This window comes from Haliaeetus leucocephalus, unplaced genomic scaffold, assembly GCF_000737465.1.
Source record: "Haliaeetus leucocephalus isolate CR32 unplaced genomic scaffold, Haliaeetus_leucocephalus-4.0 Scaffold858, whole genome shotgun sequence".
Taxonomy (NCBI): Eukaryota; Metazoa; Chordata; class Aves; order Accipitriformes; family Accipitridae; genus Haliaeetus; species Haliaeetus leucocephalus.
This window is the reverse complement of record NW_010973294.1, coordinates 3,021,705-3,037,091: the sequence shown is the minus strand read 5'-3', so window position 1 is coordinate 3,037,091 and position 15,387 is coordinate 3,021,705. Positions and strand designations below refer to the sequence as shown.

General features: G+C 37.1%; 1 protein-coding gene across 1 annotated transcript in view; it reads right to left on the bottom strand.

The window, feature by feature from the left end:
- NSMAF (neutral sphingomyelinase (N-SMase) activation associated factor) overlaps positions 1–13,565 on the bottom strand; it is a 30,303-nt gene extending 16,738 nt beyond the window's left edge. The window contains exons 1-13 of the mRNA XM_010582962.1: positions 13,537–13,565; positions 12,120–12,209; positions 11,947–12,025; positions 11,787–11,854; positions 11,669–11,705; positions 8,757–8,807; positions 6,305–6,376; positions 5,876–5,923; positions 5,726–5,778; positions 5,081–5,210; positions 4,037–4,108; positions 3,088–3,196; positions 582–758 (exon numbers count right to left, since the gene is read on the bottom strand). Of these exons, the coding sequence (XP_010581264.1) occupies positions 582–758; positions 3,088–3,196; positions 4,037–4,108; positions 5,081–5,210; positions 5,726–5,778; positions 5,876–5,923; positions 6,305–6,376; positions 8,757–8,807; positions 11,669–11,705; positions 11,787–11,854; positions 11,947–12,025; positions 12,120–12,209; positions 13,537–13,565 (1,015 nt within the window). The remainder of the gene's footprint in view (positions 1–581; positions 759–3,087; positions 3,197–4,036; positions 4,109–5,080; positions 5,211–5,725; positions 5,779–5,875; positions 5,924–6,304; positions 6,377–8,756; positions 8,808–11,668; positions 11,706–11,786; positions 11,855–11,946; positions 12,026–12,119; positions 12,210–13,536) is intronic.
- Positions 13,566–15,387: the final 1,822 nt, after the last annotated feature.

Sequence of the window (15,387 nt, the reverse complement as noted above, 5' to 3'; positions counted from 1 at the left end):
AGGTTACAGTTAAGTTCCACCAAACAAATCAGGTTGAAGTGTTTGAGTGGGTGCTGATGAATATGAGATTCCCCTGCTTTACTCCTTGTAGAGGGACACAATCCTCAAAAGGACAAACTTCCAACACAAACTGCACTAAGACCCTTAATCAAGGAGCTTATTTAGGCACAAGCCTTGTTAGCCTCTTCCTTTCAACTTGCAATACCAAGAACTGTAAAACAACACCTGGATTCTATACATTTCAATGCATCCAACTTGTTCCATAAAAAGCCATTTTACTGGTTCCTTTGCATTTATTAGAATCACAGAAAGTCTTTGAATGCTTAGTACTGCTGATTTTCAAAGCGACCAAGCAGATGTTTGGTACATACTCTATGTGAAGAGTGAAATACTTAACAGAAAAAAGGTGAGGTGTTTTGTCCACTGAACTCCAGAGGAGGGGTAAGTGCACAAGAAAACATCCAAGATCACTAATGCCAGGTTAATTTTGATGTAACATGAACTTTACGCAGTGTAAAACCCCCTCCAAGACATTTCAGGTTGGACATGATGCACTCACATGCCTTTTTGTATACACATACCTAATACTGAACTAGAGTAGTCTGCTATGATCCAGGGAAATACAGGATATTGGGAGAGATCGTTGCAGCTTCTGTCAGCCAGATTGTTGAGGTGAAGAAGATACTGGTAATTTGATATATGTCCTCGCTGCCATTGCAACATGTAACTTTCAGCTGTATGCTCTGTAATATGATTTTCTAAAATAAAAGAAAACATTAAGACTTTTGAGGTTTGGAGTTCCATTCCCAAATTATACTGTGATTAACATTATGCAAGGTATCATAAAATAATTAAGGGCATAGTTGTTTAAAAGAACAAGTCAGAATTAAGTGATAACTTCATGTTTCAGTAGCTACCATACTTCATATATATATATTTTTTAAGATCTGTTTAAACAGGCCTAAACTGCATTCAAAAAAAAAAAACCAAACCAAAAAACCAAACAACAACAACAAAATCCACACAGGAGTGCTGAAACCAAACATAGAAACAATGGATGGTAAAAAACGTGAACATTTATGGAGATTTAGAAAAATATTTGCAGACCATGAACAGCTCTCTTGGCAGTCAGGCAACCTTTAAGATTTCAAGTTTCTAGAAGCAGTTCTGCTAGATTCAAGAAAAAAAAATAATTCTTACTGGACAACTAAGGAAGCACTAGGCAGGGGCTCAAGGAATTCAAAATTGCACTACTCTCCTCAATAGCTATAATACTAAGGTACGCTGCTGGACAACAAAATTACCTGGGAATATTGATTTAATTCTTAAAATGAAATTAAAGAGATTTCTTTGTTATCTTAGACTGTCCTCTGTGTGTGACAGGTTTATGAACAGAAATGGGGAGGGTGGGGGTAGTTCTGCATGTTTGTTTGTTTGGTTTGGTTGTTTTGTTTTTTAATTATTCCTTCCACTGATTCAGTTTACAGCGGCTTGGCAAGTGCCTGAAATAGCAGAATTGAAAGACTGCAACCATGGCATGATGGCAAGAAACCATCCAATCATCAAGTAATCAGTGTGAAACCACATCCTTGCCATACAAAGCATCATACAGCACACTTCTGCATGCTTATTTTAGTGCGTCTGTGTTACAGGCTGCTCTTCCTCCTACTTAAGTCTTTAAATACCTTTTACCACCATTTGCAGCTGAAGGCTACAACACAAAGCTAAAGAATTAGGATTACTATGTGTCCTGGGACAGTGATGAAACATCAAATTATTCAAATATTATCACTACAATTATTAACTAGAAGGAAAGGAATTCAGATTAGGATATGGCAGGCCTTTGTTTTAGCTCAGCATAGGCTGCAAAAACATATTCCAACCCTCCCTTCACCTTAGTACCTTAAATTCTACAAGTAAAAAGTGTTAGCAACTTCAAAGAGAGGATCTTCTGCTGTCAGAGACAGCTACTGAGGTGCTACAAACACCTTTAGAGAAATGGCTCACCCTTCTTTTATTTTTAAGCTCCAGCAACATCATCATCATCATCATTTGCACCATGAAACTTCATCTTTGAAAGTTATCCAGAAAACAAAGTCTGAAGCAGGGTAACAGCATGCAGTTATTGAAATAACACAGTAAATCATGTCAGAATCTATTTCCTTTTCAAAAGGAAAATCTAAAAGACTAAAACGATTCTCAGGGGAATTGATCACTCCTTTATGGCCTTTCCACTTTGCTTTGTGAAGTGGGGAAAAAGAGAACTGATATTTGGGTAAATTCATTAAAACAGAACTAGAGCTCTGATACAGTAACAAGATAGTACAAAGTGTACATACACACTTCCAATATTGGCAGTAAACATGAGTTTCAATGTCTCAGCTGTTACAGCATTACAGAAAAACTATTAATTTTTTCTCCTTGTTTTTCCAGGACACACGCTAGTCTTTTAGAAAGTTTCTGTTCATGATCTGCAAAAGATATGTACCACTTTAAGAATTAATGCATCCAAGATTTAATGGAAATGAGAATTTAACTGTTTCAGAATGGTAATTTTCATCAACCACTGCTAAGACTGAGGAAAGTTCAGGTATTTATGTATGCACTGCAAATCCATCCATTACCGGACTCTTCTCAACAGGATTTTTACTTTGACTTAACTGGGGGCCAGGGGGATCCACCCACAAGTCAGTCTATATTCTTTCAGCAAAACACAGTTTAGCTGAGTGGATCTTATTTACCCCTTGCTTTGAAGATAAAGTGTTTTGTGGGTTTTTTCATTTGTTTGTTTGGGGGTTGGGTTTTTTGGGGGGGTTAAACAACAGTGCGTATCAAGTCGCAGATTGAAAGAATTAGTTTCACCTTAACAATACCGTTTCAGCTTTCATACTCAGCTCTTCAAACACAAAGAGAATATATGGAACATCACATATTAATTCTGAAATTTGCTTACTTCTATCAAAAATTTTTAGGGCTAATACATCTGTTTATTCTTCTCATTCTTCCCACAAACCAACAGAGCAAAACCCAGACAAATTTCCCCTCACATGGTACTATGGACTACATTAATAAATAAATACTGCAAACCTATATATGTTGCAATAAGGAAATAGAGCTCATCTCGATCTTGATAGTTGTAGAATTTCAAGTAGATGTCAGAACACAGATCATTTTCTGTGCAAAATACTTCAAGTCCCTTAGAAGTTAAAGGGGGGGGAAAAAGTAAATGAGAGCAATTACTGACAAGTTGTAATACTCATGTTTTTTAACAGAATATTCCAGTTACTAATACCTAAAACTTAAGACTCAACTGGCTTGTAGTTTTGCCCATGAAGTCTAACAGTTTGATCTTTCCCATTTCCAATCGTAAAAGCATTCAGTTTATACCCAACTGAACAAATAGCTTTATAGCTGTCCATAGATTGGCTCTGTCTGGATTGATTAAGCACAGGTAATATACTTTTTTGTCCTAAGTGAATGAGAGAGAGTTAAACGTCTACTTAGTTTAAATGTGTTTTGAGACAAAAATTTTGTTCAAGACTGAAATTTCAGTGCAAACACTGAAAGCATACAACTGAGGTTCCACTGCAGCACTCATCCCTCAGTCACATACAGTGGGACTCATCACTCCACATTAGTCTCAATCTGAACCAGTGATCAAGCTCCCTCCATGAATCAATCCAGAGAGGAAATACACCATGAGCGAGCAATTCATTCTATTCCAAGAGAGGTGTTTGAGATAAATGGAATGAATTGCTCCTTGAGGGTACTCCCTTCTCCCTTCCCCTACACCGACTGCTTATGAAAGAAATTTTTCATCCTTGACAGAGTTCACTTTTCCTGTTTTCATCTTTTTGACAACACAGGGAACTAAACCACTTAAAAACCAGAAAGGATCTTTGAGTGCTGTTCACTACTTAATTCAGAGTTTTTAAAAAAAATGCAGCTTTTACCTAACGATGCACACAGTTTCAGCTGGTCATTAAGAAACAATATATACAGGAAGACATTAAAATAAACAAATATTTGAGCTTACCAGTGGCATTAGCCCATGTCTTCTTTTATAGATGCGACGCACATTTTGCAGTGTTATTTGTACTACTGGTTTCTGTGGGGGGCAAGGGAGGGGGAAGAAAAGATGGAAATATTCTAGAAGGTATATGTTCTTCTACATTAACCTCCCCAGTCAATCTGAAGTTTCTCTTGACTAGAGATACTAGCAATATGAAAACAATATCCATTCACGTCATTTTAGCAGTGGAACAGTGGTGCTAAAAGTTACGTTAAAAAGAGGAAGCTTGTCTTTGCTGTTGGTTCTTGTCTGAGTAGCAAAGGAGTTTAAGAATAAAGAATAGTGTATCATCACCCGAGTCTGTCACCAGTTACAATAACCATGCAAGAGAGGAGAAGAACACAAGAAACTATATTAAAAATATGGAAGCCATTGGGCTGCTGGGCAAATTGTTTGCCAATGGTGCCACCGGGTGGACAGAAACTGAATGGCATTTTGTCATCTTCAGCTGTGAAACGCATTTTCCTTGTCTGGACATACTTTTACCATACTAGTGGCTTGCTAAGACTATTGCCGCTATTTATGTGACTAAGTTTGAAAGCAGTTATCTGTCTGCAACATGCACTCAGTTTTCCTCTAGAGAAAGAAATGATTAGTTTAATAGAAAACCTAGCCAAGATCTTCCAATATAAACTAAATGTATATAAAGCTATCACTAGGTAGGAAGAGCATCCGAAAGTAAGATTAAGAAATTTATCTTAAGTGAAATGTTACAAAGAGTGATCTTTAAATATTAATAGAGAATGAGCAAAGGACATTTTGTGCTCTGTCAGTAGGAGGTCAACTTTAAGCAAGTTAGCACCGAATAAAGCCTCAGAAGTAGCGATACACTGACTGCAACACAGCAGCACAGATCAAAGGAAAACTAAGGAGCTTCTAACTGAAAACAGAGTCTTCCTGGAGATGTGCTCCATGTGCGTTTAAGAAGAATAATACACAAAATGAAAACTGTCCACTAGAGGGGCAGTGTGCTCACATCGTATGCAAGACCATCTATGAGGCACTTACAGGATATCCATTAAGAGGCTGGAAGTACAAGTTAGCATCAGTAACACACACATGCCCTGGATTAGTCACCAGTGGTGTCACCATTTCTGCTTTACATTCCATACGCAGCGTTTCAGAAATGCTTTGAAATCTACAAGTGAAGAAAGGGAGTAAGTTTACCTCCAGTTCTTGCTTAGATAGAGCTACCCTTAAATTCTTTAGAAAGGTTTTAGTTTAGCTTATAACCTTGGGACATCAGAATGGGGACTTCACTAAGCCTATTTTAGGCATGAAGAAAGTTCTTTGTTGAGACCTCTACTTTAACAGGCACTCCAGAAAGGCAAGTTGCTATGTTCTGCACTGGTCTCAGAGCAGTAAGCCAGTTGACTTTTCTATATAGAGCTTTATTTGGCATATGATGCCCAATTTGCTACAAATTCACACATAAATGGAACAGTTTGGAGAGATTAATAAGTAATACATTCATCTTCACAACACAGAATTTCCCATTCTCCATTGCAGATGGTTCAGAATACAAAGAAGATAACTCTCTGGACTAGAGAACTTATGCTGCCCCAAACAAGCACATATTAAGTACTGATGCAGTAGACTAATCAACCAACAAGTTGAATATAATTTCCCAGTAAAAAGTGATTAGAAAGATACCTGTTTTTATCAAATGAAGTTCTAGCCAAGCGCGATTGCAATATAGCGGTTATCTAATGTGGAGGGAAAAAAAGTTAATATGGTCTATGATTCAAATGCAATTAGAATTTTATTATTAAACAGTGATATCAGAAATAATCAGATACTTACCATGGCAGCTTGATCTCCCATCTTATCTAGACAAGAAGCCCTGTAAAGCTAAAGAACAATGAGCTTTAAGTGAAAGAGCACAGAGATCTCCCACACAGCTCAGAAGTCAATAGAAACTGGAGGGCTTTAGCATTCTTGGTGACAGAATACTAAAAGAGCTATTATTATTTCTTTTTCAAGTAGGACATGTTTGTTCATTGCTACTGTCATGTTACTACTTTATCTGTATACTACCATCCTGCATAGTAAAAGCTAATATGGGTAGCTTATGGCAGCTGTCAGACCTAGATGCTGTGTTCAACTGCTACATTTTAAAAATAGATACTCCAAGAATTTCACCTTGAGAATAAATATTTAAAGAAAGCTCTCCATTAAATATCAAAAAAGATGCTGTGAAGAAGTGTGTAGTGATATCAAATAACTACATACCTGATGCAGAGTTTGCACAACATCTCCTAGTTTCCCAGCAACATCCAGTTGGAATAAGTGTTCTGTTCTACCCTAAAACCAAAAGTACATTTACTACAAATGAGTTTAAAATAAAGCCCAGTGGAAAAAAAAAAAGTAAAATCAAAATACTTTAAAACCTGGTCAAAGTATGCTATCAAAGGTTGCAGTATATCCAAAACATTCCAAAGGTGGATGTTAAACCTGAGGGGTTTGTTTTTTTTTTTTCCTTACAAATGTATCTTCTCTCGAGTAAGCTCTTTGTGCAGTATTTAGTCCATTACTTAATACAATGCAACATAATAGCTTTGAAGTGAACAAATTAATATAGTGTAAATATCAGTAAATGTAGAACTAGTACCTGCTCTATTTTAATATCAGGTAAACCCATGTAAATACAGAACTAGTAAATGATATGTTACATTTAAACAGCTATTGTATATCCTTTAGACAAAAGATACCAGACCATCAAATTTTTAAAGACTAGGCTATAAAAGGTATCATTCTCCTCTACATAAATAGTTTTGAGCTGAAAAAGATCCCAAATCCAATCACAACCTGTTTTGACTAGACAGTTATAAAATCCTCACTACCACATCACCCAGAGTATGTGGCATACTCATTTTCCCCCTGCAAAGTTTTCCTATCCTTCTTAAGAGTTGTTTCATAGTACATATTTCTGGTTTTGACTTAAGTATATTAAAAGTATGTGCATGGATCAACTGATATTGACTCTTACACATGATTCATATTTAGCAAAGGTGGTAGAATCCCTTGATGACCCCTGAATGTAGTATAAAACTGTATCAATACATTTCTGTAGGGTTTTGTAATTTCTCAGGCTAGACTTTAAAAAAAAGTGATCAGTAAGACTACACCAAGACATTGATCAGTGGATGCAATTGGATTAATTTAAAACTAAAGGAAAGAAGACATGGCAATCTAGATGATCTTCAGTATAATGTATGTGATTTGAGCTGAACTGACAGCAATCCAAGAGAAAAGGATGCTTCAGGAAGCAAGTGGAGCTGGAATAAAGGGAGACAAGAAATTCAGTAGCAATTTAGATAAAAGCCTTGTAACATTTCACCCAGAGCACCTTCTTCCTTCAATAGGGAAAGCGCAGCTCTCAGAAATCCTAGTGGATGGCCTACCAGGACTTCTTACAGCCAACAACGTACCAGCTTTTGTGAGCACTTCTCTCTGTAGCTCTCCAACCATATGCAAAGACAATAGCTCAGTATTTTGTAATTGATCTGAAATAATCAATGCAAGACATGGAAGATAAAATGTACTACCAAATTCCAGCACTCAGTGATGTGTCTGGAACCAGCAACGATTCAAGTAGAAGATATTTAGCAGCAACAGAAAAAAATCTGAAATGATTGAAAGCAAACTAGATTTCTTGTTTTAATATGCAGAAACATAGCTGCACTTTTGTGAAATAAATTGTAATGGTTAACTGTCAGGAATTTTTAGGTATGAATGAATCTTGACTTAGGAGAAAATAAAATTAAAAGCCTTCCAAACAGCCCTTTTGATTCTTTTCTTTTTCACTGTGTTGGCCATGTGATAAGATATTTCTGTACTTATTAAATGTTGCATATGGAGGCAGAACAGTAAATAGAAGGACTAGAGAGAAAACAGGTTCGACACATGAAGAATTAATGGCATAAGGCAAACAAGCAAAGAAAATTAAAAAAATCTTAGTTTAGAGACAGATCTAATTACAAAACCAACCCAAAGCAGTTGTTGAGAGAACAGAGATCATCACTTGCTTCTTTGCTGTTCATTACAGTAATGCAAATTTATGGACCCCAGCATTCTTGAAAATTCTTACTTGAACAAATAATTTGAGAATTCTTGGGCAAATATGGTGTTTGACTCCACATTTTCATTTTGTGTTTGTGTCTTATCTCACATTCCAGGTGAAAACCCCTTACTTCTATGCCTTGAAGCCTCCAGGCTCAGAATCAGAGCAGACCCATGCCATCAGCAGAAAGCAACCAGAAGCAAGCTCCGATTTCTGCTGTGAACAGCCTTTTCTGCCATGTCTTTGAACTGTGAAGCACTCAGCTGGGAAATACCAATTAGCAATGTCTCATCTCAGGTGTAAGCAGAACTGAGGAGAAGCCATTTAGCCAGGATGCAGTGTCCACTGAATACCAGCAGCCAGCTAACAGCTCTGACTGTTGAACCCACAGAGCTGCATATCAAGGTAAACAGCAAGTATCAAGTCTGCAGTATGTCCTCCAAGAAGTATCACAAACCCATTATGGAATAATTCAGACACCTGTTTTATCATATGCACAATTACTTTTTTTTTTAAGCTTTATTGTCACATTCCTCAAATTATAATTACCTTACTCTTTCAGAAACATAAATCCTTGGAAAACATTAGTTTGCTAAGAATAGCGAGAAAATATATACTTACTCTCACTGTTTTATAGGGTGCAATAATGTTTCTTTCTTTAATGAGAAAAACCTGAAAGAGTAAGAGATGTTACACTTTCAGTCCTTAAAAAAACAATAAAATAAATCAGAAGTACTGATAAAGATAAATCTAAGAATGCTGTTTAAGCAAGCAAAACACTGAGTTGCAATATCCTGCTTTAGCTACCCCAGATAAACTGCAGAAAAACAATGACCTTTTATAGCAGCTAACTGCAAAAAGGGCAAGTGTCCAACTAAGTTCAGAGGCTTACTTACTTATGTAGTTTATTAGTGAGTTTTTATTCTAATCACATGACCTTCAAGGAGTTGCAACATGAAAGCCAATATGCACAGCCATCAGTCTAATCCCATTCAATGGAAGAATCCTTCCCTCCTTTTATTCTGGTGGCTCATGCCCTTGGGGTTCTGAACTGATGAGAACTACCCCACATAAGCAACTCACAAGATAAACTATTGTGTAAACATTCTCAAATGAACCCCTTCTTCCACTGCCAAACATTTCGCTTCCAGTTCCAACCACCATGAACACCAGTCTTCCCCTCTCATCCAACAGCATGTTTTTGAACAGTTTTGTTTCTCTGATGCTATTCTCACATCAGAGAGGATCTTCCTTCCCCCAAACCCACACAAAACTACTTTCCTTCTTGAGAACGTTCTCACAATTCCTATAGGAAGACTTGACTGCTAGCACACTGGTTTGTAGGTATCATCTTACTATCTGCTGTCTGAAAGAAGACAAGCCAGAAGGAAGTCATGGTTTTGCTCTGTTTGTAGGGAAGGCTCAAACTCGCTAAATCTCAGGCCTGAGTGTAAGACTCGGGATTGGTTCTGAACTGCACAAAACACAGTGGACTGCACTACCAACTGTATTCTATTCCATGGCCCAAGAGACCTGACCGATCAAAGGGCCTTTTCCAGTGCCTTGGTCTGCTTCCTACAGGTAGCACACCTGTGGTTGTACACTCCAAGGCATTGTGGCAGCAGCCTCAAATCAAGAGCAAATATCAAATTTGCAAGAACAGATGTGTACCATTCTCTAGCCAGAAGCCTTCTGGCTGGCACGTACAGCCTTCCCACTTCCCACCAGCTGATAACAGATGCAACCTTCATCACACGACCACTCACAGCACTGTCCAACTAGAAGAAAGGGAGTGGCACGCTTAGAAGCTTACAAGCTTAGGATGCCTCTCTAAGTGCTACATTAAAAAAGAATGGCAACTAGTGCCTTTCATCTGACATCAGCATGTACAGACCTGAACCAGGCCACAGGAGAATAAGAATCAGAGTACAAGACATCTGCTTTACACTCAGGTCGCTCTTCTGCAGGGTAATTAAACATTTTTCTACACTGAGACCCCCAAATTACATGAAAAAGTAGACAAGTAAAAAAAAAAAAGTAAGCAGAGCAAAAATTTCAGCATACTGTATTCATTTCCTATTTTGGAGGATTTTTTCCCCAATTTCATCTTGAGAAAAAATACTGAAATAACCTCCAATTATTATTCCCATTTGCTGTATTTTATAGCCATTAGTTTCTAAGTTGCCTGTTACATAAAGTAAAGCTTCTTATCCAGCTATGCATTAACAACTTTTTGAGCCTGAAAAGGCAAAGATGTTTAAGATGTTCCAATTATTCACTACGTGCAGTTTCCTACAAGGCAGAAATTCTGCTTAGAAAAAATACTTATAATTAGATCATGATTTGTAATAAGTACAACTAGCGAGTACTTCACACTCAAAAGTCCCTATGTCTTTTATGCAAAATACCAGCATTTATCACACCACCCAACTATTTCAGAACATTACCCCAGAGACAGGAGGATGACTGGCAAGCTACACATGGGAGGGGCAGGGATTGAGGGGTGCTACCCACACTTGCCATTTTAAAAGTTAATTCTTCTTTCTTATGAGATGTTTTTACAATCATTTGTTCTTCAGAACATATACTAATGATGTATGGTGGAACAATCACACAGAACAATTAGAAATGCCTTTTTTAAAAACACTCAATCCACAAAAAAATCTGCCAACACAAGAAACATTGACTACACAATACTCTTCACAGAAGCAGTTTCAAGATGAAATTAAATATAGTGATTACTTTAACACAGTCCACAAACTTCTCCAGCATAGATAATATTAAATGCTTGAGTTTGTTTTTGACTGCAGCAGTACTTAGCTGAGCAAGGCTATCAATTTCAGGTATTGCTAAAGACAGATTTTACAAAGACACTACAATGTTTAAAAGGATATTTCCCACCTCATCTCTGTTCTTTCCTGAAATGAAAACATGAACATTTTTTGGAAACATTTACAGCTTTGGAACACCTATCAGCTGCAATTTATCAAAGCTTGAAGTATACTCCCTTGGTTAAAATTAAGTATGAACATACCCAAGTTAATCACAACTTATGACTGAAACTTGAACCCAGTATTTCAGGACAGCTACTGAAAATTATTTGGTGGACACACAGTACAGTCCAATGTTTTCACAAAGCTGAACTGCAAGGATCAAGATGACTTTGCCATTACCACTACATGCTGCAGAAAGTAGAAGAAAGCAATATAACAAGACCAAAACAAAGATGATTAATAACCAGTTTAGTTTCAGTCTATTCTCCTTTTTCATTCAATTCCAAAATTGCCTTAAGCTCCATTACAAAATGCACAGTGCAAAAAGTTCACTTTATCACATCAATGACTTAATGAAGTCATTAACAGTTTGAAATTTCCAGCATCAACAGCTTCACATTAATGCTCAGGTTTTGACACTAATTAGTTTTATTTTCAGTTAACCCCCCCACCCTAAGACTCCAGCTTCAAGAAAGACACCATTAAAGAACGTAACCTCGCTCATTTATACATCAAGAATCTGCTATATGCAGGTCTTACCTGGTTACATACAACAGAAATCCCTCCAGATGTATCCCTAAAATGTAAATAAGATATTTGAAGAGATAGGCATTTCAGCTTTAAAAGGAGTTAAATACAGTAATTCGAATTCACGTACCGTGTGAAAGGGTTATTTGCTTCATTATCTTCTGGGGCTTTTATACTAATGCAGTCTCTCAGTGGTATCTGCAGCAAGTTATAAAAACACATACTCTTTCTTAAAAGCTTTTTAAAGAGAATCTTAAGTTACCAAGAAATTGTAAGTTTGCACTGCTTACCTTGATAATGGGTTGGATATTGTCATCAGGTTCAAAAATTATTGACTTTGAACAGATTTTGAGAGACCCTCTAAATTTTCTAAAAGGAACAATAAAAAACAAAGTAGTCGAGTATGTGTTAGAGATACATGAGACTAGAACAACTCCAGTACATGAATGTAAGAGTTTTGTACCTTTCATCTCTGCAACCTTTATTTATAATATGATTAGCTGTGTGCTGTTCAAAGTAATATTCTTCCAGGTTAAGAAGCAGCAGTGAAAACCTACAAATAAATAAAAATTATTTATTCAAAAAGAAATCACCATAACAGATAGTATTCTTAATAAAATACATCAAGTATTTAGGAAGTCTTCACTGATTTCTGTGCCATGCCCCACACCCCAAGAATGAATTAATTTAAATTAACTTTTTAAGAGAACAAACCCATATGGAAAATTTGTGTACACATGAAGATCAAATGATGCTCTTCCAACATATATAAGGTTAGATATTTGATTCTGTTCATATGTCTCAGGTGGGAACTACCCTAACATAGCCAGGCTTCTCCCCCCAGTAAACATTACTTTAGCCCTGATCAGTGTATGCCAGTCAAAATATGCAATGACACAAAAGGACGGGCAAGAACTAATCGCTTGGAATGGATGAGATTAAATCTTTGTGAAGGAAAGCCGAACTACATTGTTCTAAAGAGTTAAGTGAAAACGCGGCCATGGTTTTTACAACACATCTGAGCCACTCAATGGATATCCCTTGAGGATATTACCTTCCTCCCCAACCACGTTTCTGCACTCCCTCTGTACCAGTGCCTGTTCAACCCCACAGCAAGCCTGTTTATGGACTAATCCAACAGACAACAAATCTCAACAACAACAACACAAAAATAATAAAAAAATTGAAGTCTTCTAAAGTATTTAATTGCAGGATCATAGTAATGGCAGTGCTGGTATGAGGTAAATGCAAATAGGCTAGATATAGACATAACATGAAACTGCACCCTCTAACAACTTAACTTAAAAAACTGCTGCAAGTGATTAAAACTCACCAACTTTACAAACAGGGTGAACACAGTCACCTATGTGTTTCAGCTGTAGGGAATGCCAGTGGGTACTGGCACAGCAGGAGCAGAAACATATCACTTCAGTTGGAAGTACAACAGCTTGTTTGTGTGCAGTGCTGGTCTGATCTGCAGAAGGACTTACCATTTATTCACATCCACATTTTGAGCTTTTTGTATTGTGTTCGCGATATGCTCCATGAGAAATGCCCGTGACAATACTAATAAACACCAAGCGTCCCCAGAGCAGTATTCAGATAGCAGTAAACATGTCAAGAGTTCACAAAATGAACTGAATGTACTGAATAGCCTGCTCATTAAAAAAATCATATTTCACAATAGAAGAACCAGCGTTATTGGAAAATACATGTTATTCACATAAGATATGTGTTGTCTGTTATGTTAAACAGAACATAACAATAAAGGTCTACTGTAACTACAAGTAACAGTGGGTCCATATAATCAAAACTGCTTGTGTGTCCAAAACACTTTGTCCTAATGCTCTGCTCCTTTTTCAAAATGGCATTATCTTTACCTGTCCTCTCCTGTAAACAGATATTTCATGATGCCGTTAAGAAACGGCTGATGTTAAAATGTTAGAACAGTATATGCCATACAAGACTCCCCAAGAAAATTCAACACACATCTCAAAAAGTCTCTTCAGCCTCTACCCTAGTTGCTGTTATTGTATGGTTCTTGAATATCCCTAGTTTCCAATGGGGTTTTAGAGGCTTTGCCTTCATGTATCCTTCCCTAGAAGACGTAACGTCAGTTGCCTTCTGTTTCTCACAGAATTCTGTTCTTCAAACTTACTGCCACCTTTCAGCAGCTGTAAACTGAATTTCCAAGTTTCTGAGGCCTTGGTGCCTTTGAAGGAGCCAAATCATTCTTTTCGTATTTATTTTGATCACTCACCTTCAGGAAGCTAAAATAGAAAGTCTAGCTCTGCATTTTGAGGGAAAAACGCTTCACTAGGAACAGTCTACAAGGTAAGAGGGAAGAGGAGTCTGAAACCATAGCAGCTTCCACACAGTTACCATTAAATCCCATTTTTCAACACATTATCCCTTTGAAATCATCTGGGACAAACTTAAGATTTCTTGGATTTTGCAAACTCAGATCTAGCAAGTGCTATCACATTTTGATTGAAAGCTTCTTAATAAAGCTATGTTAAGATATACAAAGAGCAATTCACCATCAGACTGTTTTTCTTTCTAGTATATATAAGCATACACAGTGAGCTTATTACCCAAAAGCCAAAATATTTAAATAAAGTTAAGAACAAATGTAATACCCAGATTTGTTTGAAAAAAATCTTCGTCTACTCTCTTTCATCAGGGAACAGATACTATTGACATAGGGAACAATGTCCTTCACAGCAATGATGTTCATGGTCCCACAATTTTTCTTCCAAGAAAACTAGTAACGTCTGGTCAATAGAACTCATTTCTGAAATTCTTAATTCTTGGACTCTTTCCTTTATCTCCACCTATTCTTTTGACAAACCTCCCATGTTTTTATGTTCTTTCCAAACTCACCTGTTGGCAACACTGGTAATTATTAGACTTTCCTTTTAATTTTTTGGTAAATGCAGGAATCCTTCATATATTCAAGATAAGCCATGCTTTTGCAGCAAAACACTGGCTCTGTTATTCACAGTAACTACAACATGCTTACATAAGCCAAAATACACAAACCAAGAAAGTACTCTTACAAAGTTTTCAGGACAACCATCCCCTAGAAACTGTTGTACCTTTATACTCCACACCTTATGCATCAATTCACCTTCCCAAAATCAGAAGCTGTGGGCTACTGGAAAGGATTTCAGGTACACTTTCCCTGGCATTATCCTCACTCCTGGTGAATCAGATGATTTAATGAAAAAAATAATGCACAAGGTATGCACAAAAACCCAAGATAAACTCTTCATATAGGCTAACTAGGTATTGTGGAAAATTGTAGGTTTCTTCCCTTTTAAATACAATATTTACTAGCAGCATCCAGTTTACCCTTTTGCTGTTAGTCTCTCTGTGTCTCTTCCACATGACTATACACTACCCAGATTTACAGAGACAGCATCGCTGTAGAGCTTCTTCCTGGAGACCAGTGACCTCCTGTGCCGTAACCTCATGCTCACTTTCTGATCTCAGCTTTGCTATCTTGAAAAAGGGTTGTATGGCTGGCAGCTATTAAAGCATTTTTCTTCAAATATTGTATGTCATATAGGCCAAGTGCATTTTCCACATTTTATCTTTCCCCCCACACTCTCCACAAAGTCTTCCAGGTGGTTCTGCAGTCTCTTCCAAGCATTTCTGTGCTTGTTGCTACTCTCCTACTTTCAACTCCATTTACTCTAACTGCATTTTCCTATATTTTCAGGCTGCTA